This window comes from Giraffa tippelskirchi, chromosome 10 (assembly GCF_054371585.1).
Source record: "Giraffa tippelskirchi isolate mGirTip1 chromosome 10, T2T-mGirTip1v1.2.pri, whole genome shotgun sequence".
Taxonomy (NCBI): Eukaryota; Metazoa; Chordata; class Mammalia; order Artiodactyla; family Giraffidae; genus Giraffa; species Giraffa tippelskirchi.
Window position 1 is genome coordinate 5435516 of NC_137284.1, and position 24585 is coordinate 5460100.

The 24585-nt window shown below is 59.6% G+C and overlaps 4 protein-coding genes across 10 annotated transcripts; 3 read left to right on the plus strand and 1 right to left on the minus strand.

Annotated features, from left to right (window-relative positions):
* The first annotated feature begins 2441 nt into the window (after positions 1-2441).
* Positions 2442-7453, plus strand: TBX10 (T-box transcription factor 10). The gene is made up of 7 exons (XM_081531894.1): positions 2442-3999; positions 4088-4189; positions 4537-4708; positions 5641-5796; positions 6096-6163; positions 6355-6449; positions 6900-7453. Exons 1-7 carry the CDS (start codon positions 3788-3790, stop codon positions 7178-7180), a joined length of 1086 nt encoding a protein of 361 aa, XP_081388020.1. The 5' UTR covers positions 2442-3787; the 3' UTR covers positions 7181-7453.
* A 1038-nt stretch (positions 7454-8491) lies between these two features.
* Positions 8492-11051, plus strand: NUDT8 (nudix hydrolase 8). The gene is made up of 4 exons (XM_081531898.1): positions 8492-8917; positions 9900-10032; positions 10565-10642; positions 10743-11051. Exons 1-4 carry the CDS (start codon positions 8724-8726, stop codon positions 10968-10970), a joined length of 633 nt encoding a protein of 210 aa, XP_081388024.1. The 5' UTR covers positions 8492-8723; the 3' UTR covers positions 10971-11051.
* Positions 11010-18214, plus strand: LOC145522835 (double C2-like domain-containing protein gamma). 3 transcript variants are annotated; one of them, XM_081531895.1, is made up of 11 exons: positions 11010-11221; positions 13627-14803; positions 14962-15041; positions 15115-15186; positions 15380-15489; positions 15582-15717; positions 15819-15869; positions 17206-17360; positions 17464-17545; positions 17708-17804; positions 17893-18214. In XM_081531895.1, the coding sequence occupies exons 2-11, from the start codon at positions 14581-14583 to the stop codon at positions 18021-18023; spliced, it is 1137 nt and encodes a 378-aa protein (XP_081388021.1). In that variant the 5' UTR covers positions 11010-11221; positions 13627-14580; the 3' UTR covers positions 18024-18214. The 3 variants fall into 3 exon arrangements, with proteins under 3 accessions (XP_081388021.1, XP_081388023.1, XP_081388022.1); XM_081531897.1 differs by having other exon boundaries at positions 11125-11221; positions 17484-17545; XM_081531896.1 differs by lacking the exon at positions 11010-11221 and having other exon boundaries at positions 13749-13880.
* A 523-nt stretch (positions 18215-18737) lies between these two features.
* On the minus strand, positions 18738-24391 carry NDUFV1 (NADH:ubiquinone oxidoreductase core subunit V1). Of its 5 annotated transcripts, none has more exons than XR_014066186.1 (10): positions 24221-24391; positions 23058-23140; positions 22814-22984; positions 21904-22087; positions 20947-21136; positions 20011-20223; positions 19720-19886; positions 19312-19424; positions 18968-19138; positions 18738-18874 (listed from the first exon to the last, which is right to left on the minus strand). XR_014066186.1 is itself a non-coding variant. In XM_081531902.1 (10 exons), exons 1-10 carry the CDS (start codon positions 24290-24292, stop codon positions 18788-18790), a joined length of 1368 nt encoding a protein of 455 aa, XP_081388028.1. In that variant the 5' UTR covers positions 24293-24391; the 3' UTR covers positions 18738-18787. The 5 variants fall into 5 exon arrangements, 3 of the variants coding, with proteins under 3 accessions (XP_081388028.1, XP_081388025.1, XP_081388027.1); XR_014066185.1 differs by having other exon boundaries at positions 18968-19155; positions 19269-19424; XM_081531902.1 differs by having other exon boundaries at positions 18968-19113; positions 19343-19424; positions 24248-24391.
* Positions 24392-24585: the final 194 nt, after the last annotated feature.

A 24585-nucleotide genomic window follows, 5' to 3' on the forward strand; every position in this document is an offset into this window, starting at 1 on the left:
CCTCCCACACAGCATCGCGCCTGGAGCGGACGAGCCCAGCCCAGGGCCTCGCGCAGTCCAGTCTCAGGGTGGCTTGCACAAGGGGCTCTGCACACCCCAGAGCTGAGGTCCCACCTGCAGAGACCAGGTGCCTGGCTCAGGGAGAGAACCAAGACGTGGATGAGCCAGGAGGGAAGGACAGTCCTGCCAGGAGGCTGGGGACTGAGGGCTTGAGCGCTGAGCCGTGCTGCCAATGGACTGGGAGACCAGGAGAGGCTGACCACCAGGGCAACAGGCAGGGACCCCAACTGAACCACCGTCTCCAGGAACCGGAAGTCTAGGCAGTCCCCATGGCAGGTAAGGGGCAGGCGGCCAAGGCAGTCCCACGAGTGGGTTCAGGCTCCGGGGTGCATCGGGTGGGGCAGGGCCTAGGCTTAGGGACCAGGGAAACCCCACTGTACCCAGGGCCTGGGCAAGAGGATGGGGCAGGGGCACCCCAGACTGAGGCCTCAGGTCCCACCAGGGCGGAGTCCATGCAGCCATCCAAGTGCAAATGTGGGGGTGCTGATAGGCAGCGGGACAGAGTCATTTCTGGGAGGTGAAAGCCTTATCAGGCTTGGGTGACCTTGGGCCTGGCCCCTCCTTTTTCTGGGCCTCACCCCTTGAGTATCAAAGTGGACAAGGAGTCTCTAACTTTCCCTCCAAATCTGATTCCATGTTGGTCAAATTGACAATCAAGAGGTGTTGGCTTTCAGAGGAAGTGGGCAGAGGACAGGCCCCTCCCCAGAGTTACTGAGGGCGGCACAGGGTGGCATGTGGACCAGGAGGGGCAGGGTATAGGCTCAGAAAAGACCGAGGAGCCAGTAATCAGCCTGCGAAGCCTTCAGGCCCAGCAAAACCATGAGCCTCTCCCCCTTGGGACACACCACCAAAGACTCTGGGACTGGCGTGGGTTACCTGGATGATGTACCTGCCCCAGTAGGACAGCTAAGTGATGTGCAACTGCCCATCTGATGGCCTGATCCAGGTGATGGGGGACATCGGCCCATCCCCCCTTCATCTCTGGGGGATTTAGACCGGATATGGCCCGTTCCCTTTCAGTAAGACCCACCCACCCCCAGACTGCAGATTTTCCAGGGGCTTTAGTGAGGTGCCATTTCTCACATGTGGCTCTCAGGGCTGCTAAGGATGGGGCCACTGGCCTTGGACCCCACACTCTCACCTGGTACCTACGATGCACTGGCTCTGGCCAGGTGCTGCCTGCCTGTCAACTCATCACATGCTGTATCATCCCAGGAAACTCCCTCCACCCATGGATCTGTCCATCCATCCATCCAGAACCATAATTCTACCTCTGCCCAGGGGATCACATGGTTTTATTAGGTTCTCAACTCATATGGGGATGCTAGAAATGAACAGTCTGCTTTTCCTAGTTTTAAAATGTTGTGTTAAAATATACATAACATGGGTCTTCCCTGATGGCTCAGACAGTAAAGAATCCGCCTGTAATGCAGGACACCTGGGTTTGATCCTTGAGTCAGGAAGATCCCCTGGAGAAGGGCACGGCAACCCACTCCAGTATTCTTGCCTGCAGAATTTCATGGACAGAGGAGCCTGGCAGACAACAGTCCATGGGGTCTCAAAGCGTCAGACATGACTGAGCGACTAACAGTTTCTTTTTCACTTTTTCATACATAACATAAAAACTATTATTTTAAGTATTTTTAAGTGTTCAGTGACATTAGGTACATTCATACTGGTGTGCAACCATCACCACCATCCATCTCCAGAACTTTCTGCATCTTGCAAAGCTGAAACACTGTCCCCATTGAACATTTATTCATTCCCTCTTGCTGCTCCTGGCAACTGCCATCCACTTTCTGTTTATGAATTTCGCTACTTTAGGCACCTCTTATGAATGGAATCATACAGTCTTTGTCCTTTTGTGACTGGCTTGTTTTACTTAGCATAACATCCTCAAGGTTCATCCATGTCATAGTCTGCATCATAATACCCTTCCTATTAAAGACTGTGTTCCATTGTCTGGGTACATACGTTCTTCTTATCCATTCATCCATCAGTGGACAGACACTAGGGTTGCATCCACATTTTAGCTGTTGCAAACAATGCTGCTCTGAATACCAATGAACACGTATCTTTTCAGGTACTTGCTCTTGGTTCTTTGGGGCATTCCAGTATTCTTGCCTGGAGAATTCCATGATAGAGGAACCTAGCAGGCTGTAGTCCACGGGGTCACAAAGAGTCAGACATGGGCTTCCCAAGTGGCGCAGTGGTAAAGAATCCGCCCGCCAATGCAGGAGACTCAAAGAGTCAGACATGACTAACACTTCCACTTTTCAGAGTAATTCTATCTTTCATATTTTGAGGAACCATCAGTGGTTTTCCACAGGGGCTACACCGTCTTACATTCCACCAACAATGCACAAGGGTTCCAATTTTTCTACATCTTCACCAACACTTGTAACACTTTTTTTTGTTATTGTTGTTTTTGTTACTTGCTTTGGTTTTTGGTAATAGCCATCCTCGTAGGTATAAAGTATCTCACTGTAGTTAAAAAAATTTTTTTTTAAATAAGAAGGACGGAGCCATGGCAAACTTTTGCACAAGCCACGTGCCAGGATTGCAGACCAAAAATGGGCTCTTTTATCTTTTTTAGATTTATTTTTGGCTGCTCTGGGTCTTCATTGCTGCATGCAGGGGTCATTCTTTGGGCTTCTCATTGTGGTGGCTTCTCTCACTGCAGAGCATGGGCTCTAGGGTCTGTGGGCTTCAGTAGTTGTGACACACAGGCTTAGTTACTCTGTGGCATGTGAGATTTTCCCGGACCAGGGATCAAACCCATATCCCATGAATTGGCAGTTGATTCTTTACTAGACCACCAGGGAAGCCCAAAAGAGGGGCTCTTTAGAAAAAAGTGAGGAGGCCAGAGAGGAAAGATGTTAGAACTGGCTTCTGGAGGCAGAATTTGGGCCAGTTTGCCCTAGTGGCTTAGACAGTAAAGAATCTGCCTGCAATGTAGGAGAACCCAGGTTTGATCCCTGGGTAGGGAAGATCCCCTGAAGAAGAGAATGGCAACCCACTCCAGTATTCTTGCTTGGAGAATCCCATGGACAGAAGAGCCTGGTGGGCAACAGTCCATGGGGTCACAAAGAGTCAGACACGACTGAGTGACTAACACAACAACTTCAGGGTCAGAGATGGGTAAGAGTCATTCACAGTAATTTGGGGATTTCCTTCAGCTCAGTATTCCTTAAGCAGCACGAGGCAGCCAGGTCTGCACAGAGCTGAGAAAGACCCCCCACCTCCACCCCCTACAATCATCCATAACAAGGTCCTTTTTGAAGAGCCTACTGTGTGCCAGGCCCTGTGTGTGTCTTCACAAATCCTCACGTCAGCCCAACAAAGCAGATTTAAGAACTCCTTGAGATAGATGTGGAAACTGAGGTTCCAGGAGGTGAAATAATTTGCTCAAGGCCATATGGCCTCCTGATGGCTCAAAGATTCGCTAGGAAGCCAGACAGGTCCTGTCTCTGGCCTCTAGGAGCTTTAAGTGAGCATTTACCTCATGAAGTGATGTGAGTTAGGGATCCTATGGGAACACAGGCCTGGCAATCAGGGAGGGCTTCCTGGAAGAAGAGGCATCTTGGTGCAGCCTGAAAGATGAAGGCTGGCCAGGTAGAGTGGAGGTGGGTGAGGAGAACAGAGGCCCACATCCTGTCCTCTCTCCCCAGCTTTCCTCTCTGCTAGCCTTGGAGTATTTGCCCCCTCAGAGACCTACACACTGCCCATGGCCACCTCCAGCTGGGAGCCCCAGCCAGACTCCATGTTACCATCAGGCCCTTCCACTGGTTCCACAGGGGCCCCAGTGGTGGCCGAGCCCACCGAACAGGGCCCCAAGAACCCACATGTGTCCAGCGTGACGGTTCAGCTGGAGATGAAGGCTCTGTGGGAAGAGTTCAACCAGCTGGGCACAGAGATGATCGTCACCAAGGCAGGCAGGTGTGAGCATGGGGGGTGAGGGTGAGGGGGTGTTGGAAGTGGGGCAGGCTGGAACCATGCCGGAGCCGCTGAGCACCCCCTCCCGCAGGAGGATGTTCCCCACCTTCCAGGTGAAGATCCTGGGCATGGACACGCTGGCTGACTATGCCCTGCTCATGGATTTCGTGCCTTTGGACGACAAGAGATACAGGTCCGGGGCTGGCTGGGGCTCGCAGCTCAGACCTCAGGCACTGAGATGGGGAAGCAGAAGCCCACCCACTCCCTGGGTGAATAGGGGCCAGTCAGAGCAGTGTCGGGGAGCCTATCCTGGGCAGGCAGGGATGGGGGGGACTAGCCCAGGGCAGCAGGTGTGACCACGGGGACCCCAGGCCGGACAGCCTTCTGGAGCCTCTGGTTCCTCATGTGCAGATGGGGCCAGCACGTGGGCAGTAGGGGAGACGGTGACCCCCAACAGTCTTGGCTCCAGGTGGGGGCAGCAAATGAGGTAGGCGCCCTGGGGTGCACTCGGGCACCCTCGCCACCTTGCTCTGTCCCCAGGTACGCCTTCCACAGCTCTGCCTGGCTGGTGGCGGGCAAGGCAGACCCGGCCACGCCCGGCCGCGTGCACTTCCACCCCGACTCGCCGGCCAAGGGCGCGCAGTGGATGCGTCAGATCGTGTCCTTCGACAAGCTCAAGCTGACCAACAACCTGCTGGACGACAACGGCCACGTGAGGCCCGGGCCACCGTGGGGAGGGGTTGGGCCAGGGCAGGGGACACTGGGGCCTGAGTGTGATGAAGGCCAGGGCCAGGACTGGCTGGGGCTTTGGTGCCCAAGTCCACCTGGCTGGAGTCGGACAGCAGAGGGGACTGCCCAGGCCCGCAATAGATGCAAGAACATAGCATCGTTGACACTTTGTCCAAGGCAAAGATCAGGCTGATGTCAGGAGAAAAAGGAACCAGGGAAGGGGTCTGAGACGGAGGTGGCAACTGAGGCTATTTGAAGAGAGGTCTGGTGGAGTGGAGGAGGGAGCCTGTGTATATAGAAGAGGGAGCTGTGGCAGGCAGAGGGGCCAGTGAGTGCAAAGGCCCTGAGGCAGGAGGATTCTGGGGAGTCAGAGGACCTGCAAGGAGACTTGCGTGTGGCTGGAGTGAGTGAGGAGGGGCAGCGCAAGAGATACTAGGGGCGGCCTGTGCTGATCTGCAGGACCAGTTGGTGCAGAGAGGATTCAGATCTTTACTCCGTGTGGGGCTGGAGCCACAGATGAGGGGCGGTGGTTCCAAGCAGCAGCTCATTGGGGCTGCTGTGTGGAAAACCGGCAGAGGAGCCAAGTGGAGGCAGGGAGCGCAGCTGGGAGGTGGCTGCAGAAATCCAGGAGAAAGATAGTGGTGGCCGGGCGGCGTGGAGGCCACCAGGTAGGAGAGGTGGTCAGATCCCAGATGGTCCTGTGACAGCTGGGACGTGGGAGTGAGAGAGGCCAGCCGCCCGGAAGCTCAGACGCAAAGGGCCCTTTGACTCAGAACCGTAGACTTGCAACCTCACACCCTGCATCAGCACTTATGAGACGGGGGCGGGGAAGGGGGGCCCTGGAGGAAGGGCTTCAGCCTCAGCCAGGGCTGGCTGCCGCCCCGCCCAGCACACCCCCTCCTGCTCGCCCCACAGATCATCCTCAACTCCATGCACCGCTACCAGCCTCGCTTCCACGTGGTCTTCGTGGATCCGCGCAAAGACAGCGAGCGCTACGCCCAGGAGAACTTCAAGTCCTTCATCTTCGCCGAGACCCAGTTCACAGCCGTGACGGCGTATCAGAACCACCGGGTGGGTCAGGCCACAGTTCCTGACCTAACTCCCCCAGCCCATCATGTGGGAGAGACTGAAGTACCAGGTTCTTAGGCCCAACAGGCGCACAGAGCCCTGCCTGTCTGTCCTTCCCAGACTCCATGGGCATCTGCCCAAAGTCATTTCCCTGCCTTCATGCCCACTGGCTCTGTGGTTCCTGGACTGAGGGGCCCAGGGCCTCCAGATTGGGGGATCCTGGGAGGAGAGGGTGGCTTGCCCAGGGCCCCATAGCCTCTCCCCAGCTCAAGGCTGACCTCTAACTACTCTCTCCTCTGCAGATCACCCAGCTGAAAATCGCCAGCAACCCCTTTGCCAAGGGCTTTCGGGAGAGTGACCCAGGCTCCTGGTACCGTCTGGCCCCATCCCCTCACCCTATCTCTATCCCTAGGCATCTCTTAAGGTCTCAGCTCCCGACCCTTCTTTCAAGGTCACAGCCACTGGCTTGTCCTGGGGTCCCCCTGTCTGACTCAGACCATGACCCTTGGCCTGGGTTCCCCACCGTGACCCCTGCCCCATTCCTGCTCGCCCCACTTCCAGGCCTACATCTCCACGGCCCCTGCTCAGTGTCTCGACCCGGAGTCGCAGCAGCCTCGGCCCCCGCCTGCTGAAGGGCTCCACTGAGCGGGAGAAAGGTCAGCCCCCAGGCCCACAGACACCGTGGGACCAGAGCCCACTGAACAGGCAGGAAGGGAGGGGACAGGGCCACGGCGCCCCCAGGAAGGAGCTGTAGACTGCTCAGCAAGCTCACTAGGCCTCTGTGTGGACAGAGAGGGGAAGCAGAAATTTCTGAGACAATTTTGGACCCAGGGCAAGGAGAACGGTTGGGCAGGGACAAGGTGCGGAGAGCGGGGATGAGGGTGGGGGGTGAGGGTGGAGGTCAGGTAGACTTCCTGGAGGAGGTGGTTCCTGGGCTGAGCCTTGGAGGACTGAGGGGGGGGCGGAATTCCAGGCAGAGGCAAGAGCAAGCACAAAGGCTAAGCAGTGGGCAACTTGAGAAAGGAGAGCGGCAGGCTCTCAGACCAGCAGGCTGAAGGCATAAGGGGAGGCCTGGGGTCCACTCAGACCACGTCCTCCCCACTCAGACCCCAACAAAGCCTTCACCTCCAGGACCCCCGCCAGGCTCCACCATCAGCTGCTGACCCCTCCTGAGGCTCTGCTGGCCCCAGCCACCTACCCACCCCTCACCTACCAGGGCCTGTACCCTGGAGCCTCAAGCCCTGTCCGACCAAGGGCCCGACTGACACCATACCCCCTCCCCAATATCCAGGTGGACAGGGACCAGGGGGGCCTGTCCCTCCCAGCAGGGTTGGGGCTCCTCTCCCCCACTGCAATGTGCCTGGGGCCTGGCCAGGACCCGCAGTGACAGTGGGGGCCCTGTGGACAGAGTCCTCTCACCCTGGAGCCCACTCTCTTCAGCCTTACCTCTGCAGAGACTCCCCCCTCCCTTGACCAGGAGAGCAGGGCAGGTGGAAGCCCAGAGAGGAAAGCAACCTTCCCAGAGTTACCAGGCTGGGATGGTGCCAGCCTTGGAACTAGACCCTCTACCTGCAAGCTGCCCCTTCTGCCTTGGGGGCGACTCCTCCAAACCCTGCTTTACCTCTCTCTTCCCTCCAAGATTAAACCATTTGGAATGGGTGGTCAGAGCACTTCTGTCCTTGGAGGTCAGGGTGGAGGGCCTCAGGAATGCCCACATCCCAGAGTCTGGGCTGCAGACATCACAAAGCTCTGCTCCGTGCTGCTGGCACCCAGGTAGCACAGAGTCATGGTAAAGGTGGTGACACAAGCTGAGTGCCAGGGCTGTGAGGGAGGTTGTGTTCCTGCCCTCTGCCTCGCCCACCCAGATGAGGACTGAAACTTTAGCATAGGGAGGCACTGCTTAAAGTCGAAGCAAAGCATGGGACATCTGTCATTCCATGTTTAGGTGCTATGTGCAAGACCAGGGTGTCTGGTCCTTGGGGAGGGGCGGCACAGTCTGGCAGAGGGGTGCAGCATGCCTCGGGCAGTGACCACAAGGGTCAAGGTGGGGGTAACGGGAGGAGTTTGAGAATTCAATCAAAATTCCAGGCAGGAGAGCTTCTAGAGAAAGTGACCAGCACCTGCGGAGGAGACGGGAGGGGAGGAGGCCGCTCCGGGAGGTGGGAAAAGCAGGGCACTGGTCTGGGGCTGGAATGGGTCCCCTGGAGCGAGACGGCGCAGCGCATACCAGCCAGCGGAACCAGGAGATAGGGCCCGGAGGGTGGGGAGGGCTGGGCACTCCTCCCCGCGGCCCCAGGCATCTCTACCCACCAAACGCCGGCTCCAAACATCCTGCAGCACTTGCGGGCGCGGAGAAACGCGGGGCCGCAACAGTCAGATACCCCGACTCCCAAACCCCGCGGTCAGTACGGCCGAGCCCGGTCGCCAGCCAGGCACGAGTCCAGTTGCACTAGGCAGGGGACACTCTCCAGGCCCGTCGGGCCAGCCCCGCCCCAGGCCCGCCCCAGGCCCGCCCCTACCGGGAGGCCAGACTATCAAGCCACGCTCCTTCCTTCCCCGCCCCAGGCCCGCCCCAGGCCCGCCCCAGGCCCGCCCCAGGCCCGCCCCAGGCCCGCCCCAGGCCCACCCCAGGCCCGCCCCTACCGGAAGCCTAGGCCCGCCCCTACCGGAAGCCCAGGCTATCGAGCAACGCCCCTTCCGCTCCGCCCCACAACTCTCAGAGGGGCCCCTCCTCTGCCTGGGTCCGCCCCTTGGTCGGGCCCCGCCCCCGTAGGCGTGGCCTGTGTCGCTACCGCGCCCCACCAAGGCGGGCAAACTCCTCCCACGACCCGCCCCCCAAGTTCCCGAGAGACGCCCCCGAGTGTGCTCTCCTGACCATCTTCCCTCGCGCCGCCCGGTGCCCTCGGTGTCCCCGCCGCGCTGGACCGGACATGCTGCCCGACTGCCTGTCGGCGGAGGGCGAACAGCGCTGCCGGCGGTTGCTGGCAGGAGCCACGGCCCGGCTGCGCGCGCGGCCTGCGGCGGCCGCGGTCCTCGTGCCGCTGTGCTCGGTGCGCGGGGTCCCGGCGCTACTCTACACGCTGCGGTCCAGCCGCCTGGCCGGGAGGCACAAGGGTGACGTCAGGTATACCTGCCGGGAACTCCTCTCCCTTCTAGGAGGGCGCCGCTAAACCCCGGAGACCTCCGGGTCGTGGGCAAAAAACTTAACCGCCCCGAGCCTTGGTTTCCGCCTCTGTAGAATGGGTCTAAGTAGAGCCCGTCGCCAGCAGGCTGCGGCGGGAGTCAACAAACCGCATCCCTCCGAGCCGAACCTGGCGCCGCAGGTGCTCCTGCCCCGGCGCCGCCTCGCGGATCGCTCGAAGCGCGAGCCGGGGACACACGGTAGCTCAGCTGGTAAAGACTCCGTCTGCAATGCAGGAGACCTCGGTTCGATCCCTGGGTCGGGAAGATCCCCTGGAGAAGGGATAGGCTACCTACTCCAGTATTCTTGGGCTTCCCTGGTGGCTCAGACGGTGAAGAATCCGCCTGCAATGCGGGAGACCTGGTGTTCGATCCCAGGGTGGGGAAGATTACCCTGGAGGAGGGCATGGCAACCCACTCCAGTCTTCTTGCCTGGAGAATCCCCATGGACAGAGGAGCCTGGCGGACTAGAGTCCACGGGGTCACAAAGAGTCGGACACGACTGAGCGACCAAGCACACACACTAAAAAGGCAGAACTTCTCCCCTTCCTGGCGACTGCGGGAGGATTCGCCGGGAGCCAAGGGGGCGCGCCGGGCGGGGCTATCTGGCGTCCCGCCCAGGCCGCGCCCCCCTTCCACCCCCCCCCGCCCCCGCGGAAACTGGGGCCACCCTAGGGTAAATGTCAGCGCCTCTGGGGCCACCCACGTGGCCGAGCTAGTGCGTCAGAGTCCCAGGGCTTCTCCCCCTTACCCCTGTTGTTCATGGAGGTAAACGGAGCCTTCTGAGGCCGTGGGGCTTGCCCAGCCCTCTCTGCAAACTAGGGGCAGAGACTTTTTTTTAGGCGAGTCCTTGCCGCAGCGGCCACCCCCAGCCCTTCATGGCCCCACCCAGTGGCCCAAGAAGCAGGCTTCCTCTGCCTGTTCAGTTTCCCAGGTGGCAAGTGTGACCCCGCTGACCGTGACGTGGTGCACACGGCCCTGAGGGAGACTCAGGAGGAGCTGGGCCTGGCTGTGCCCGAGGAGCAGGTGTGGGGAGTCCTGCGGCCCGTGCACGACCGGGTAAGCCCTTCAGGCCCTTACCCCGATCGGCCGTCTGCTCGCCCCGGGCTAGGAGCAGGGCACTCGGGAAGCAGGAGGTGGCCGTGGGGACTGTGGCAGTCACTGAGGGCGGGGGGAGCGGTCCCAGACAACCTGCCCGGCCGTCGTGTTCCAGCCTCCCACACCCATCGGGAAGGGGCCAGGGGTATTTGATTCCCCTTTCACGGGGGATCCTGAGGCTCAGTCCTGGGATGGAGGTGGCTCCAGGTGAACCAGCTCTGCTCAGCTTGGTGGACAGAGGTTGGGGAGGGCGTCGCAGTATAGGCAGGGGAGATTCAAGGGTGGTAAAAGGAAGGGAGAGCAGAGGCCCGAGTGGGTCTAGTGTGTTGAGGGGGCCTGAGTCAGTCAGCATGGCTGGAGCAAGTCCAGGAGCAGGGCCGGGTGGACCTGGCCTGCACGGCTGTAGGCCCCAGAGGCCTTCCCTCAGGCTCCCCTGGCCCAAAGCCCTGCCAAGGCCTTCCTTGCCCTGATGGCCTGCCCGCTCTCGCCACAGGAAAAGGCCACCGTGGTGCCGGTGCTGGCCGGCGTGGGCCCGCTGGATCCCCGGAGCCTCAGGCCCAACCCCGGGGAGGTGAGTGGGGGCATCTGGGGCGGGGAGGGTGGGTTGTCCCTATGCGGAAGGCTGCGGTGGCCAGCGCTCTGTCCGCCCTCTCACTGCCCCCTGCCCACAGGTGGATGAAGTGTTTGCCCTGCCCCTGGCCCATCTGCTGCAGGAGCAGAACCAGGGCTACACCCACTTCTGCCGCGGTGGCCACTTCCAGTACACGTTGCCCGTCTTCCTGCACGGGCCACACCGGGTCTGGGGGCTCACAGCTGTTATCACCGAGTTCACCCTGAAGCTGCTGGCGCCTGGCGTCTACCAGCCCCGCCTGGCCGGCCCAGAGCTGCCCCGGGGCTGAAGGCCTGGCCCTGAGCAGGCCCTACCTTTGCCCCGCCAGGCCGGCTCCTCTCCAGAACCGAATAAAGAGCCTTTCCCAACACCGTGGCAACTGCATCTTCTGCACTGGAGCCCCGACCTTGGGCAGACTCCATGGGACAGCTGGCCTGCTGGCTGGGGCACCTTGGGATAATCATGCTGTCACTTGCTATGTGCACATACTGTGTGTCTGGCATCTTTTCTCTCATTTCACCCTCACCATGGCCCTGTGAGGTGAGACCACTATTGTCCCTGGTTAGTGAGATGGGATCAGGGAGGGCAGACACCTTGCCCAAGGTCAGCCTAGTTTGGGATTTGAACCAGGCCCTGACTCCAGAGCCCAAACTCCTAGCCACTACAGCCACTGCAGAACTGTCTTCCAAGCGTGGCTGACCCTGTGCTGGGCAGCAGGCATCCAGAGAGGAGCCCGGCATATTACTGCAAACCTGTGACGTGCCAGGCTCTCCCCGTGCCAGATGCTGTGCTGGGGCCACATCTGTGCACCAGCCAGATGCTACCCTGCCGTCTACGGGTGCTCAGTCTCAGGGAGACCTTAGACCAGGTCACATAGATAATTGTGTGATTACACATTAATTACTCACAGATGTGTAATGGAATTACATATCCATCTTGTAAATCTCTGTGAGTTGAAGAGGTGGGCAGTCTGACCTTGACATGGTGGACTGGGCAGTATTAGGTAGGACAAGGGATAGAAAACACCACCCAGTGGCTGACTTTGCCAAAGGAAGAATTCAGTTCAGTTGCTTAGTCGTGTTTGACACTTTGCGACCCCATGGACTGCAGCACGTCAGAACTCCCTGTCCATCACCAACTCCTGGAGTTTACTCAAACTCATGTCCATCACGTCGGTGATGCCATCCAACCATCTCATCCTCTGTCGTCCCCTTCTCCTCCCACCTTCAGTCTTTCCCACATCAGGGTCTTTTCCAATGAGTCAGTTCTTCGCATCAGGTGGCCAAAGTATTGGAGTTTCAGCTTCAGCATCAGTCCTTCCGATGAATATTCAGGACTGATGTCCTTTAGGATGGACTGGTTGGATCTCCTTGCTGTTCAAGGGACTCTCAAGAGTCCTCTCCAACACCACAGTTCAAAAGCATCAATTCTTCGTTGCTCAGCTTTCTTTATAGTCCAACTCTCACATCCATACATGACTACTGGAAAAACCATAGCTTTAACTAGACGGAATTTTGTTGACAAAGTAATGTCTCTGCTTTTTAATATGCTGTCTAGGTTGGTCATAACTTTTCTTCCAAGGAGTAAATGTCTTTTAATTTCATGGCTGCAGTCACCATCTGGAGGAATGGTGATTACAAACTCCACAGATAGACTAGCTTCAGGCGTAGCTGGATCCAGGAGCTCCGGGACGCTCTTCTCTCTGTGCTTTCCACTGTATCAGCCTCACTCTCAGGAATATTCTCCACTCCCCAGAGATGAGAGGTGAGGAGAAGACAACAGCTATAGGACGGAACAGTACCAGCATCCCATCAACAGAAAACAGCTTCTCTTTCTGGGCCAGTCTATCCCAGAGTTACACTTTCTTGGCTGACTTTGGGTCACATGACCTTCCCTGAGTCTGTCACTTGGCTGCTGGACTTGGAATTCATTAATCAGCCGGGTCTGGGGCACAGGCCTGGGGAACAGGGTGAACCTCCTAGAATGAGAGTAGGGTAGGGGTGGCCCCCCCAAAGGACCCCTGGAAAGAGAAAGGGAAGGTGAGCAGGCAAAAGTCAGCCACATTCCCCTGCAGAGAGTGACCTTGAGACCATAGATAAACAGGAGCAGGCCAGGTCAAAGGGCAAGGGAGGGAAGTTGGGGCAAAAGTGCAACCCAGATTAGGACTTGAGCCCACAGTCTTATAATTGGAGTCACTCACCTGGTGTCTCAGCTTACTGAGGCTCAGGGTCTCATGTTTCAGCACAGAAGGAATTCAGCAAGAGGCAACGTGCTAGGCAAGAAGTATATTTATTAATATAGGACGCTCGTGAGAGAGGAGGCTCTGCCCCAAGGATTAAGTGGTTTACATTTTTATAATTAAAGGAAAGTTGGGGAGGGGGAAAGACCGCCTTCTCATTCTTTGAGTAGACCTCAGGCTTTCATCACTAGGTGGGCTTCCCTGATAGCTCAGTTGGTAAAGAATCCACCTGCAATGTAGGAGACCCCGGTTCAATTCCTGGGTTGGGAAGATCCCCTGGAGAAAGGATAGGCTACCCGCTCCAGTATTCTGTCATGGAAAATTCCGTGGACTGTATAGTCCATGGGGCCGCAAAGAGTTGGACACGACTGAGCGACTTTCACTTTTCATCACTAGCTCCTCCTTCACATCGGACAGGAGAGTGTCTGACCCTAGAAGGTCAAACTAGAAGTGTCTCAGCCCTTATTTAAATCAGCAGAATAATTTTTTTCTTTCGCTTAACGACCTGGGGCATATCTCATGCTTCCATTTATGGCTTTATAGTTAAGGAAGCCTGCTTCGTTCCATGATGTTCTGATAGCTTTCTTGAGTGATCACTAACTTGCTGTGATCCCCCCGAGTTCCCTAGGTTTCCCTCTCTGTCTCTAGTCCCCTACTGGGACTTCTGCAACTGCTTGTATAACTATCCTTAGTCTATCCCTATCAGAAGGAGCGTCATTGACTCAATGGACCTGATTGGAGCAATCTCTGGAGATGGTGAAGGACAGGGAAGCCTGGGGTGCTGCAGTCCACGGGGTCAGACACAAAGAGTCAGACACGACTGAGCGACTGAACAACAGTCATAAGGAGCAACACATGCACAAAGCTTGGGGTGTTCAAGGAAACCCGGAGGAGCCATGAGGACGTGGGGGCAAGGGGCCCCCCAAGGGGCCGTAGCCAGGGGCCAAGCCTCAGTGGTGGGTTAGGATTTTATTCCAAGCTGGGAGAAGGGGGAGAGGAGCCGAAGTGATTGGTTGATGTTTTAAAGGCTTGAGCGGCAAGGGGACCAGGTTGCAGGCGCCGTCCCCCTCCCTGTCTCCGTGGAGCCCTCCCATCTCGCCTCCCCCTCCCCGCATGACTCCCCACCCGCTCTCCCCAGCCCCCTCTCTCTCACCCCACCCTGCCTCCCGTTGCCCCTCACACCTCTTGTGTCACCTCTGGCCCTCCAGCCTCTTCACCTGGGAGCAGGGCCACATGATGGTGGTAAAAATAAATCTCCGACAGAGTGCGAACTGGGGGGGGAGGGACCCTTGGGGTGGAGGGCAGGGAGCTGCGGGCTCCTGGGCTCTGGGGAGGGGCCCTGAGTCCCACCCCTTCCACCTCCCCCACCGCTCTCACGGGTCACCTCAGTCAGGCACTCAGCAGCCACCCAAGGCAGGTGCAGGGGCTCTCAGAGCGGTAAGTGGCCCTGCCGGCCTAGCCTCCGGCACACGGGGTCCCCCCACCCCAGGCTGGAGGCCCCCACCCCGCCAGCCTTGACCTCGTGCTCTGTCCTCAGGTCGCAGGACCCCCCACGACACCCTCAGTGATGCCCGTTGGCCCTGTCTGGTTGGCTCAGTGCCGGCCCCTCATCTGCGGTCCTCGGGGGCTCCCCTGAGTCCCCGCCCATGTCCAAGCCCCCATGGCGGGCCGGGGGCGGGTGAGCATGCAGGAGCACATGGCTATCGACGTGAGCCCGGGCCCCATCCGGCCCATCCACCTCATTTCCCACTACTTCCCGCACTTCTACCCCACTGCTGAGCCCGCCCTGCGCCCCCCAGACCTACACCCCCCAGTGACCCCCGTCCGCTCTGCACCCCAGCCCCAGCCGGACCCAGAGCCAGAGGGAGACTCAGACGACAGCAGTGAGTGGGGACGGTGTGGGGACAAGGGGGATACTCTGGGCTCAGCCCATCCAGGAAGGGGTCTGGGGCAGGCCAGCCTTCCGAGCAGGGAGGGTCAGGAGGCATGGTGCCTGGCGGGGGCTGACACAGACACTGATCTGCCTGCCACCTGCCCCTAGCCGCACTCGGCACCCTCGAGTTCACGCTCCTTTTTGACGCGGACAACAGCACCCTGCACTGCACGGCTCACCGTGCCAAGGTGAGGAGGGGGCGGCATCCTCGGGGCTTGGGCCCAGACCCGGGCCTCTCCCACAGCCACTCTCCCCTCCCAGGGCCTCAAGCCACCGGCCTCGGGCTCCGTGGACACCTTCGTCAAAGCCAACCTGCTGCCTGGGGCCAGCAAGGTGAGGGCGAGACGCAGGCTCCCACCGCTGCCCCTCGGCCAGGCGCCCGGCCTGGAGCGCCCACCTGGTCTGCCGTGCCCCTCCTCCCCAAGGCCTCCCATTCAGGCAGGGAGCCCCCCATTGCTGGGACGGGGGGACCCAATGGGGCACCAGAGCCCGAGGAGGGCTCTGACCCTCCCTGCTTGGCCCTCAGGCCAGCCAGCTGCGGACGCGCACGGTTCGGGGCACACGAGGGCCTGTCTGGGAGGAGACGCTCACCTATCATGGGTTCACCCTCCAAGACGCCCGGCGCAAGACCCTGTGGTGAGGACGGGGCCTGGGCCACAAGGCAGGGACGGCAGGGCCGGACCGGGGCAAGGGGCTGGCCTGGCCAGGCTGACCCGGGTGGCCCCCAGGCTGTGCGTGTGTGAAGACCCGTGGCTGCGGCGACGGAGGCGGGCACCTCCCCTGGGAGAGCTGCGGGTGCCCCTGAGGAGGCTGGTGCCCAACCGGGCCAGGAGCTTCGACGTGTGTCTGGAGAGGCGGAGGCTGGTGAGTGGGGCTGGCGCACAGGGTGGGGCTGGGTGGGGGGTGACAGGGAGGGAGGCCCAGGCGCTATCTGGCTAAGGTGACCGGGCTCTCTGCTTTTTCAGACCAAGAGGCCCAAGAGCCTGGACACAGCACGCGGCATGTCTCTGTATGAGGTCGGTGGGACGTAGGACCCAGAGGGGGTTGCTGGGCAGGGCTCTGGGCTCAGGGGAGCTCAGAGAAACTGAGCCCATCTCTCTCTCCGGGCCCATGAACCCTCATAGTCTCAGGGGGACAGCCAGGCCCCCAGAGCTGGGCAGAGAGGGTGACTCCCCTGCCTGGGCAGCCCAGGAGCTGTGGGGCACAAGGCCTCAGGGGGCAAAGACGCAGGCCAGCTTGAGACAGAGGCTGGAGGTGAGCAGTGAGGGTGGTTGGTCAGTGGCCTGAGCAGGCGGGGCAGGTCAGAGTTCAGGGGAGAACGGCAGTGGTGGGCCCCACGGCCGCTAGGCCTGCCCCTGGGGCAGCGTGGGTACTGCTCCTGGGCTGGGAGCTCTGGACAAGTCCTTGTCAGAAGGGGTGAAGGTGACCACGAGGGATTTGCAGGAAGAAACCAGAGACCTGGCCAGAGCCCCTGCAGCCCAGAGGCCCCAGGGACCCGCAGAGCTGGGGCAGGGCCCTCCCCGACCCAGCTCCCCCAGGACCTAATGGCCAGGCACTGCTGCCCTGCCCCCTGGTGGAGCCTGCAACTGTCAGTCAAGTCCAGGATGGTGAGCCCTCGGGGGAGCAGCCCTACCCACTGCGACAAGCCCTTCCCGTCCCAGACACCCCCACAGCAGCCCCCTGGCACCTGGCCGGCACTCACGGAGCACTCCCTTACTGAGAACTGAATGCAAGTAAGGCAGTTGGGCTTTCTGCTAATCAAACCCCACATGAGGTGTGGGAGAAGAACATTCTTTCCAGGGTATCTTCCGAGCCCTTCTGCAAGCACCACGGGCCGGGAGGGCAAAGGGCATTCAGCATCCGGCCCCCGGACTGTGGGGTGTGAGGGGGGTCTTGCAGCTGAGGAGGCCTGTGTGTGCTTTGAGGAGGGACGAGCCTCTGGGAGCTGCTTCCAGGCTTCCCCGAGAGGGAAGAGACGGGCCCCTAATGGAAGGCCACCTAGGAAGCTCCTATGCGTTTGTGACCCTCAGAGACATCAGTTCCCTCCCCCTCCACGACAAACACAGCTGCAAATGGGTGGTCACGTGACCCAGACAAGCCCCCCTCCCCTTCTCAGGCCCTGGAGGGTAGAGTTGACCTGGAAGTCTCATTCTAGGGCACTAAGTCAGTGACAGTATCGGGAAACTGAACCACGAAATCGAACACTGGCCCCTGATTTCTTTGCGGCCAGTTTGAGTTCTCCTGTCCAGGCCAATACTGGTGGGAGGCTGGGTGGTGGGCCACGTGGGGCTGAGCCAGCCTGCCCTGCGGGCGGTGGGCCACGCGGGGCTGAGCCAGCCTGCTCTGTCGCAGGAGGTGGAGACGGAGGTGGCCTCGGAGGAGCGCGGTCGTGTCCTGCTGTCGCTGTGCTACAGCTCCCGGCGGGGCGGCCTGCTGGTGGGTGTGCTGCGCTGCGCACACCTCGCCCCCATGGACGCCAACGGCTATTCAGACCCCTTCGTCCGCCTGTGAGTGTCAGCTGGGCGGCCGGGTGGGCAGTGGGGGTTCCTCAGAGACCCTTCGCGGCTCGCCTCTCTGGGGCCACACCGAAACCAACCTCATCCCTCCCAGTTCCCTGCATCCTAATGCAGGGAAGAAATCGAAATACAAGACCAGCGTTCGGAAGAAGACCCTGAACCCCGAGTTCAACGAGGTAGGCTGGCCCGAGAGAAGGCCGTCCTGGCTACTGAGGGAGGGGAGGTCGGCATCCTGCCTCACACAGCACAGGCCCCAGCAGCCCTGGGCCACTCCCCTGAGTCTGTTCCTTAAGCTGTGAAGGACTAAGGCCACCTCTTTTTCACCACGTCCCCTGCAGGAGTTCTTCTATGCAGGACCGCGGGAGGAGCTGGCTCAGAAGACGCTGCTGGTGTCTGTATGGGATTACGACCTGGGCACGGCTGACGACTTCATTGGTGAGCGGTAATGCAGGGGAGCTGGGAGGGGGGGGGTTGGGGGGCCCAGTGGGCTCCCACATGGCTCCTGACCTGTCCCGCAACCCAGGTGGGGTGCAGCTGAGCAGCCAGGCCGGCGGGGAGCGCCAGCAACACTGGCGCGAGTGCCTGGGCCGCAGTGACTGCAGGCTGGAGCTGTGGCACCCGCTGGACGGCACGCCCCTCCAGCTCAGCGACTAGCAGGGCCTCTGGCCTGGCCAGCTCACTGCCCCTTCCCCAGGCTGCCCCACAGCCTCTCTGTGGAGCTGGAAGGCCCTGAGCTGCTCCATGCCCCCTGTCCAGCCCCTGGTCAATTGCTTCCTTCCTTCCCCGCTTCTAAATTCACCCCACCGTCAAATCATGAAGCAAGAATAAACCTCTCCTTCCAACCAGACCGGACAGTCCTTTTTCCCTGCTATCGCCTCACGGGGCAGAATGGGCCTTGCTCTCCTTGCTCCCACCCTCCAGAGGCCTGCACTGCACCAGGCCCAGGTCTGGACCCCAGGCCACCGGTTTCCCCTCCCCACTTTTGATTCCTGCACTGAGGGATAAACACTCAGGGTGGTCTATGACAGGGGCTTCCCTAGTGGCTCAGCGCAAAGAATCCGCCTGCAATGCAGGAGACAAGGATTCAATCCCTGGGTCAGGAAGATCCTCTGGAGAAGGAAATGGCAACCCACTCCAGTATTCTTGCCTAGAAAATCCCCTGGACAGAGGAGTCCGGCGGGCTTCAGCCCAAAGGGTCCCAAAGAGTCGGACATCACACAGGGAGTCAAGGTGTCAATTCCCAACACAACCTTGTCCTGACCTATCCCTCTGAAGTGCCCCCCGCTGTCTGAGAAACAAGCCTCTGTGAATCATGGGCCGCAGCGGCCGAGTGCGGGCGAGCAAGGCCATGCAGAAGATGCAATGAGAGAGTGGGTATCACTAGCTTTATAGTCCAGACAGAAACCAGCCCCGTGGGCTCAGGAAGCGGCCTGCCTGGCCTGGTGCTGCTGGGCAAACTGCTGCATCCGCTCCTCGAGCTCCGGCCGGAAATGTCGGATCAGGCCCTGGGAGGGGGGAGCGCTGTGTGAAGCAGGGTCTGACAGCCACCTCCCTGAGCCCGGGCACTGCCCCCCGCGCCCCCCACAGGGCAGCAGTACCTGCACGGGCCACGCAGCCCCGTCGCCCAGGGCGCAGATGGTGTGGCCCTCGATCTGCTTGCTGATCTCCCACAGGGAGTCGATCTCCGCCGGCCGGGCGTCCCCCCGCACAAAGCGGGCCATCACCTTGTTCATCCAGTCCACACCTGCGCCGGGGCAGCAAGAGATGGCCTGCTGATCCCCCCAAGCTGGGGCGGGGGGGGGGATGGAACTCCAGGGGTGCGGGTCATGGGGCAGGGGGCTGAGAGAAGCCACAGCAGGCTGGGCGGCTGCAGCGGTGTGTTCAGGGTCCAGAGCCCACGCCCCTTGAGTCCCGTGCCCCACCCAGGCCTGGAGGGAGCCACAGAGAAAGCCAAGCCTGCCCAGTGCGCCTACCCTCGCGGCACGGGGTGCACTGGCCACAGCTCTCATGCTTGTAGAACTCGATGAGGCGGGCGATGGCTTTCACAATGTCCGTCTGCGGAGACAGGGGCAGTGAGGAGGTGCCCGAGCCTGAGCCTCAGGCCCTGACGGCACGCCCGCCCAATTCCAGCAGCGCTCTGGCCATCTCCACCCACCCCAGGCATCCTGCGCTGCCAGGCTCCACGGGCATTCCCCCCAGAGAAGCCTCACCGCCCGGCCTCTCCCACCTCCCTGTATCTCAGGTGACGGGAATCAGGACCCAGGAACTGGCGGGTGCCTCTGAGAAGCCCAGGCCAGGGGATTAGCCAGGCTCACCTCAGGCAGGCACTGGGTGGGCAGCAATTCCTTACCGAGCGATCCATGACGATCACAGCCGCCGTGCCCAGGCCCGTCTGCGCCTGGATCAGCGCATCGAAGTCCATCAGCACCGTCTCACACACGGACTTGGGGATCAGCGGGGTGGACGAGCCACCAGGGATCACAGCAAGGAGGTTGTCCCAGCCACCCGTGACGCCCCCTGGGGCCCCAGCCAGTCCCGAAGAGGATGGATGGTCAGGGCAGGGGCCGGCACATCTGTCAGCCCCCACCCCAGCCCAGGCCCCAGAGGCCTGCCCACCCCGCTGGCTGGCCCCAGGCCTCACCGGCATGCTTTTCAATCAGTTCCTTCAGCGGTACAGACATCTCCTCCTCCACGGTGCAAGGGTTGTTGACGTGGCCAGAGATGTTGAACAGTTTGGTGCCTGAGTTGCGCTCTCGGCCAAAGCTGGCAAACCATGCACCCCCACGGCGGCAGATGGTAGGAGACACGGCCACCGTCTCCACATTGGCCACGGTTGTAGGGCAGCCAAACACTCCTGTGGGGGAGGAGGATAAGAATCTGGTGGACGGCACGTCCCTGATGGCTTGGTGGCAAAGAATCCACCTGCCAACGCAGGAGACATGGGTTCAATCCCACACACCAAGGGGCAACTAAGCCTGTCCCCCAGGGCCCGGGAGCTCTACCACTGAAGCCCACGTGCCCTGGAGCTTGTGCTTGGCAGCAAGAGAGGCCATCGCGATGAGAAGCCCGTGCACCAGAACTAGAGAGTGGCCCCGTTTGCCACAAGTAGAGAAAAGCCTGCACAGCAACGAAGACCTAGCACAGCCAAAATCAATAATTTTTTTTTTTTTTAAAGAAACAAACCAGTGGCTGCTGCAGGTTGGGAACAGTTGGGGTGGGTTTCTTGGAGGTGGCACCTGTCCAGGGTCTGCTTCTGTGGCAGAGAGCCCTGCTTCCACCCCTCTGTTACTCTCATCCTGCAGGAGCCCCCGACTCCAGCTGTACTGCGTTTCCACCACCCTGCCCCAAGTTCCCAGGGGGTTGGATTACACCCGGGTGTGTGACCTGTGCCCTGGGGCAGGAGGAGGGACTCTGGGGTGCACTGGTGCAGCCTCTATGTTGTTCCCACCTACTCTCAGTGTCAGGCCCCAGTGCAGAAGGGACTCAGAAATCCCCCAAGAATGACAGTGGCGACCTGAAGCCGGATCCTGGATTCCACAGGACAAGGCCCAGGATCAGGCCAGGTGCCAGGTCGTACCCACGTCTGCAGGGAAGGGTGGCTTCAGGCGGGGCTTGCCCTGTTTGCCCTCAATGGACTCGATGAGCGCGGTCTCCTCCCCGCAGATGTAGGCCCCGGCTCCACGCACCACAAACACGTCGAAATCGTAGCCGGAACCACAGGCGTTCTTGCCAATCAGACCAGCCTCGTAGGCCTCTCGGATGGCTACCTGTGGGACAGGGGTGTGAGGACACAGTCCCCAAGAGCCCAGGAACACTGCATGTGGGAGGGCGGCGTACAGGCCCAGTGAGCCCGTCACCATAGTCCAGGGCCACAGCTCCCTCTGGACACAAGCAGGGGACGTGCTGGGAGAAGGGTGGGGATTTTTACAATGTGTGTGCTACTTGTGTGAAAACATTTAACAAATTCTCCAACTGTATGTATTTTTTAAAGACTTTAAGGAAATAATGAAAATTTCAGCAAGTAGTTTCTCTAGGTAGTCAGTCTAAGGGAGATTTTTCGTTTGCATGTGTGTGGATTCCTGTCTTTACAATGAGTGAGTACTGCTTCTGAGTAGAGGAAAAGACCCTGGAGGCTGATTTTTAAATATGTAATAACACACATAATGCTACCATGCGCCAGGTTATGAACCTAATAGAAAGGTGAGGCTTATGGCCCTGGACCAATTACTACAAGCGTCACTGGGCTGAGAATTACTGACATGACCCCTTGACCCTTCAGGAAAAGTGCCCACGTGTGAGTTCTCCAGTCTACCCCCGCCCCAGGGCTCTGGAGCCCTGGGGGACCTCCCAGGCTGAGGCTCTGGGACACAGAGCGAGACGGAGGCTTTGGGGTGCACGTCCCACTCAGGACACAGGCCAGCTTGAGAGATCCCCACCCTGCCAGTGCGACTCCAGATAGATCCTGCCCGAGAACCTAAGAAGAATTCTGCCTGGGTTGGGGCGCGTGAGTGCCCACTCCCCTCCTCCTGCCCACCTGCAGATTGGAGGCCTCATTGTAGAACTCCCCGCGGATGTAGATATAGGCGGCACGAGCGCCCATGGCCCGGCCCCCGACTAGACAGCCTTCCACCAGCTTGTGGGGGTCGTGGCGAATGATCTCTCGGTCCTTGCAGGTGCCTGGCTCCCCCTCATCCGCGTTCACCACCAGATACTTTGGCCTGCGGGGGTCAGTAGGTCAGTCAGGCTACAGGGCCGCCAGGGTCAGGTCTTCAACCGTACGCCACCGCACCCCACCAGGAAACCTCAAACAGGTCTTATCTGACAGCCAATCCTTCTGTCCTCCCAACAAATTCCTAGGGCTCTGCTTGCTCACCACCAATGACGGGGAGCTCACTGTCTAGCCCATACTGGGGCAGCTATGACCACAGGCAAGGTCTTGGTTCTCCTCAGCCCAAATGCCTCTCCCAGTGCTTTCTCAAGAGCCCAAATCTGCTTTGGTCACAATGAGCATTGTGTGAACCTTCATCATATCTCTGGAGCCAAAAGGAGGCAGAGTTGACGTTTATCATTTACTTTCTACGTGCAGGCCAAAGCGCAGGCCAAAAGCTGTAGGAAAAGTCTCTTCAATCCCTGCACAACACAATATCCATTTACAGAACAGAAAACTGAGGTTCAGAAAGGCCAGGAGATTGCCCAATGCTATATGATTAAATGACACAGCTAGGAATTGATCAATTAAGTCTGCCAGAGTCAACATCTTGTGTAGACTCTGCTGCCCCTCAAGACTCCCCTGAGGAAGACGAGAGAACCGAGTCCCTGCTACTGGAGCTCTGGTAAGGTTTTCCCACTTCATTCACTCTTGGTTTCCAAGGAAACAGCCCCAAGGCCCAGGTAAGTCCCATCCGCCCTGAGATGCAACCCCATTTCTGCCTGCCTACACACACCTGCCATCTGAGGGCTTATTCATGAAGCTCCATTTAAGGCCTGTGGGGAAGCCAGCACCTCCACGGCCCCGCAAGCCCGATGTCTTGACCTCACCCAGGATCCAGTCAGGCCCCTTCAGCAGAATCTCCTTCGTCTTGTACCAGTCACCTCGACTCTGGGCACCTTTAAGCCTGGACAGGGTGGGGAAGGCAGTGAGGAGGAGGCCCTGCCTGGGGACCCACCAGCCTAAGGGCACCATCTCACCTCCAGTCATGGCGGCCATACAGGTTGGTGAAGATCCGGTCTTCATCCTTCAGTGAGCCAAATGAGGTTTTCTTGGGCGCTGTCTGGAGACACAGAGAGTCAGTATGCCCAGCAGAGCTCTGGGATTATGAGGGGCCAGGCCAGGAGCTACAGATTTTTGGGTCCCCTAATTAAGGAGGGTTGGACTGGGAGGAGGGCAGGGGCCAAAGCTTCAGAACCCTTCGTAGCATCATAACTACCATCACCACTTAGTAAGCACTTTCTGTTAGCAGGAAAGATATATCTTTTTATATCCAAGATCTCATTTCATTCTCATAACCCTGAGATGGGAATGATTTCTTCCATTTCACAGAAGAGGAAGCAGACTCAGAGCAAAATGAGCTTACAAAAGGCACACAGCCTGAAGGAGCAGGTGGCATCTAAGTAGGGGTCTGTCTGTGGCCAAAGCCCACACAGGATCCACAGCACAGACTACAGCCCTGAGCCCAGCGTGATGTCATATCCATTTATTTACTTGTCTGGCTCTGCTGGACCAAAACTTTGATTTGGCCAAAGCCTTGCTTATATGACTAAACTCTGCTGGAGACAAAATGCGTTTTCTGAAGGAAGAGTAATGCTTCACTGGGGTTGGGACACAAGACGATGGCGGGAGACCCGCTCGGGATAAAACCGTTGAGGAGAGATGGCTCTGGAATCCCACGAGACAGTGAGGAGAACCCCAGCTGAGGGCTAAGGGGACCTGGCTTCCAGACACCCAACCCCTTAAAAGCCAATACACGGAGCAGAACGTTGAACGAGGAATGAAGCGCACGGCCCTCTCCAAAGCTGTTTCTGCAGCTGTAAAATGGGGCAATGACCCCTTCACGCGCTACAAGGTTGTGGCGAGGAAGGAATGAGTCAAGACGCTTTGCCACCTGCAAAATTTCCCGCTAGGTCGCGCAGTTGTTAAATAAGGGGAAGCCAAGGAGCCGGAGGGCTAGGGGCAGGGGAGAGTCAGCCTCCCGTTTGGGACCCGTCCCCTTCTTCATCGGCAACCTTCCTGTCAGAAGGGGGAGATGAGAGGCTTCTCCAGAAGGCACTACGGACCCAGGGATGGCGCTTGCAGACGCGACAGCGAGACCCGGCCCGCGAGCGCCACTGGTCCGATCCGGGTCGGGCCTCACCGTGTCACTGCTGAATCGCACAGACACCCGCGCGGGGAGCGACCCGCCGAGCAGCCGCCGTGCCGCCAGCATCGCGGGGCCAGCGGGGGAGAGGCAAGCCGGTCACCTCCCGCTGTCACCTTCACGGCTCTTAGGCTCAGGACCCAGCACGACCTAGACGCTAGGCGGCGCACAGGAAGAACGTCACGCGCCCTGACGCCGGGGCGCGCCCCAACTTCCCCACGCCGCTCCCGCCCCGCCCTTGGCCCCGCCTCCTCGAAGGAGCGCGGAGAGGCCGGAAGTGCCCTGTCTGGCGCTGAGGTTGCTGGGAGATGTAGTCCCGTGGGCCTCCGGACCGCCCTTCTGCCGCGGGGCTGGCATTTATT

Excerpts from the sequence above, each read along its gene's own strand:
- TBX10 (XM_081531894.1), top strand. The coding sequence starts at position 3,788 with ATGGCCACCTCCAGCTGGGAGCCCCAGCCAGACTCCATGTTACCATCA. Across the intron at positions 6,164-6,354 it reads GAGAGTGACCCAGGCTCCTG|GCCTACATCTCCACGGCCCC; the intron begins GTACCGTCTGGC and ends CCCCACTTCCAG. Across the intron at positions 6,450-6,899 it reads CTCCACTGAGCGGGAGAAAG|ACCCCAACAAAGCCTTCACC; the intron begins GTCAGCCCCCAG and ends CTCCCCACTCAG.
- NUDT8 (XM_081531898.1), top strand. The coding sequence starts at position 8,724 with ATGCTGCCCGACTGCCTGTCGGCGGAGGGCGAACAGCGCTGCCGGCGG. Across the intron at positions 8,918-9,899 it reads AGGCACAAGGGTGACGTCAG|TTTCCCAGGTGGCAAGTGTG; the intron begins GTATACCTGCCG and ends CTGCCTGTTCAG. Across the intron at positions 10,643-10,742 it reads TCAGGCCCAACCCCGGGGAG|GTGGATGAAGTGTTTGCCCT; the intron begins GTGAGTGGGGGC and ends CCCTGCCCACAG.
- LOC145522835 (XM_081531895.1), top strand. The coding sequence starts at position 14,581 with ATGGCGGGCCGGGGGCGGGTGAGCATGCAGGAGCACATGGCTATCGAC. Across the intron at positions 15,042-15,114 it reads GCACGGCTCACCGTGCCAAG|GGCCTCAAGCCACCGGCCTC; the intron begins GTGAGGAGGGGG and ends CTCCCCTCCCAG. Across the intron at positions 17,546-17,707 it reads TGAACCCCGAGTTCAACGAG|GAGTTCTTCTATGCAGGACC; the intron begins GTAGGCTGGCCC and ends CGTCCCCTGCAG.
- NDUFV1 (XM_081531899.1), bottom strand. The coding sequence starts at position 24,292 with ATGCTGGCGGCACGGCGGCTGCTCGGCGGGTCGCTCCCCGCGCGGGTG. Across the intron at positions 22,985-23,057 it reads TATGGCCGCCATGACTGGAG|GCTTAAAGGTGCCCAGAGTC; the intron begins GTGAGATGGTGC and ends CACCCTGTCCAG. Across the intron at positions 21,137-21,903 it reads ATGAGGCCTCCAATCTGCAG|GTAGCCATCCGAGAGGCCTA; the intron begins GTGGGCAGGAGG and ends CCTGTCCCACAG.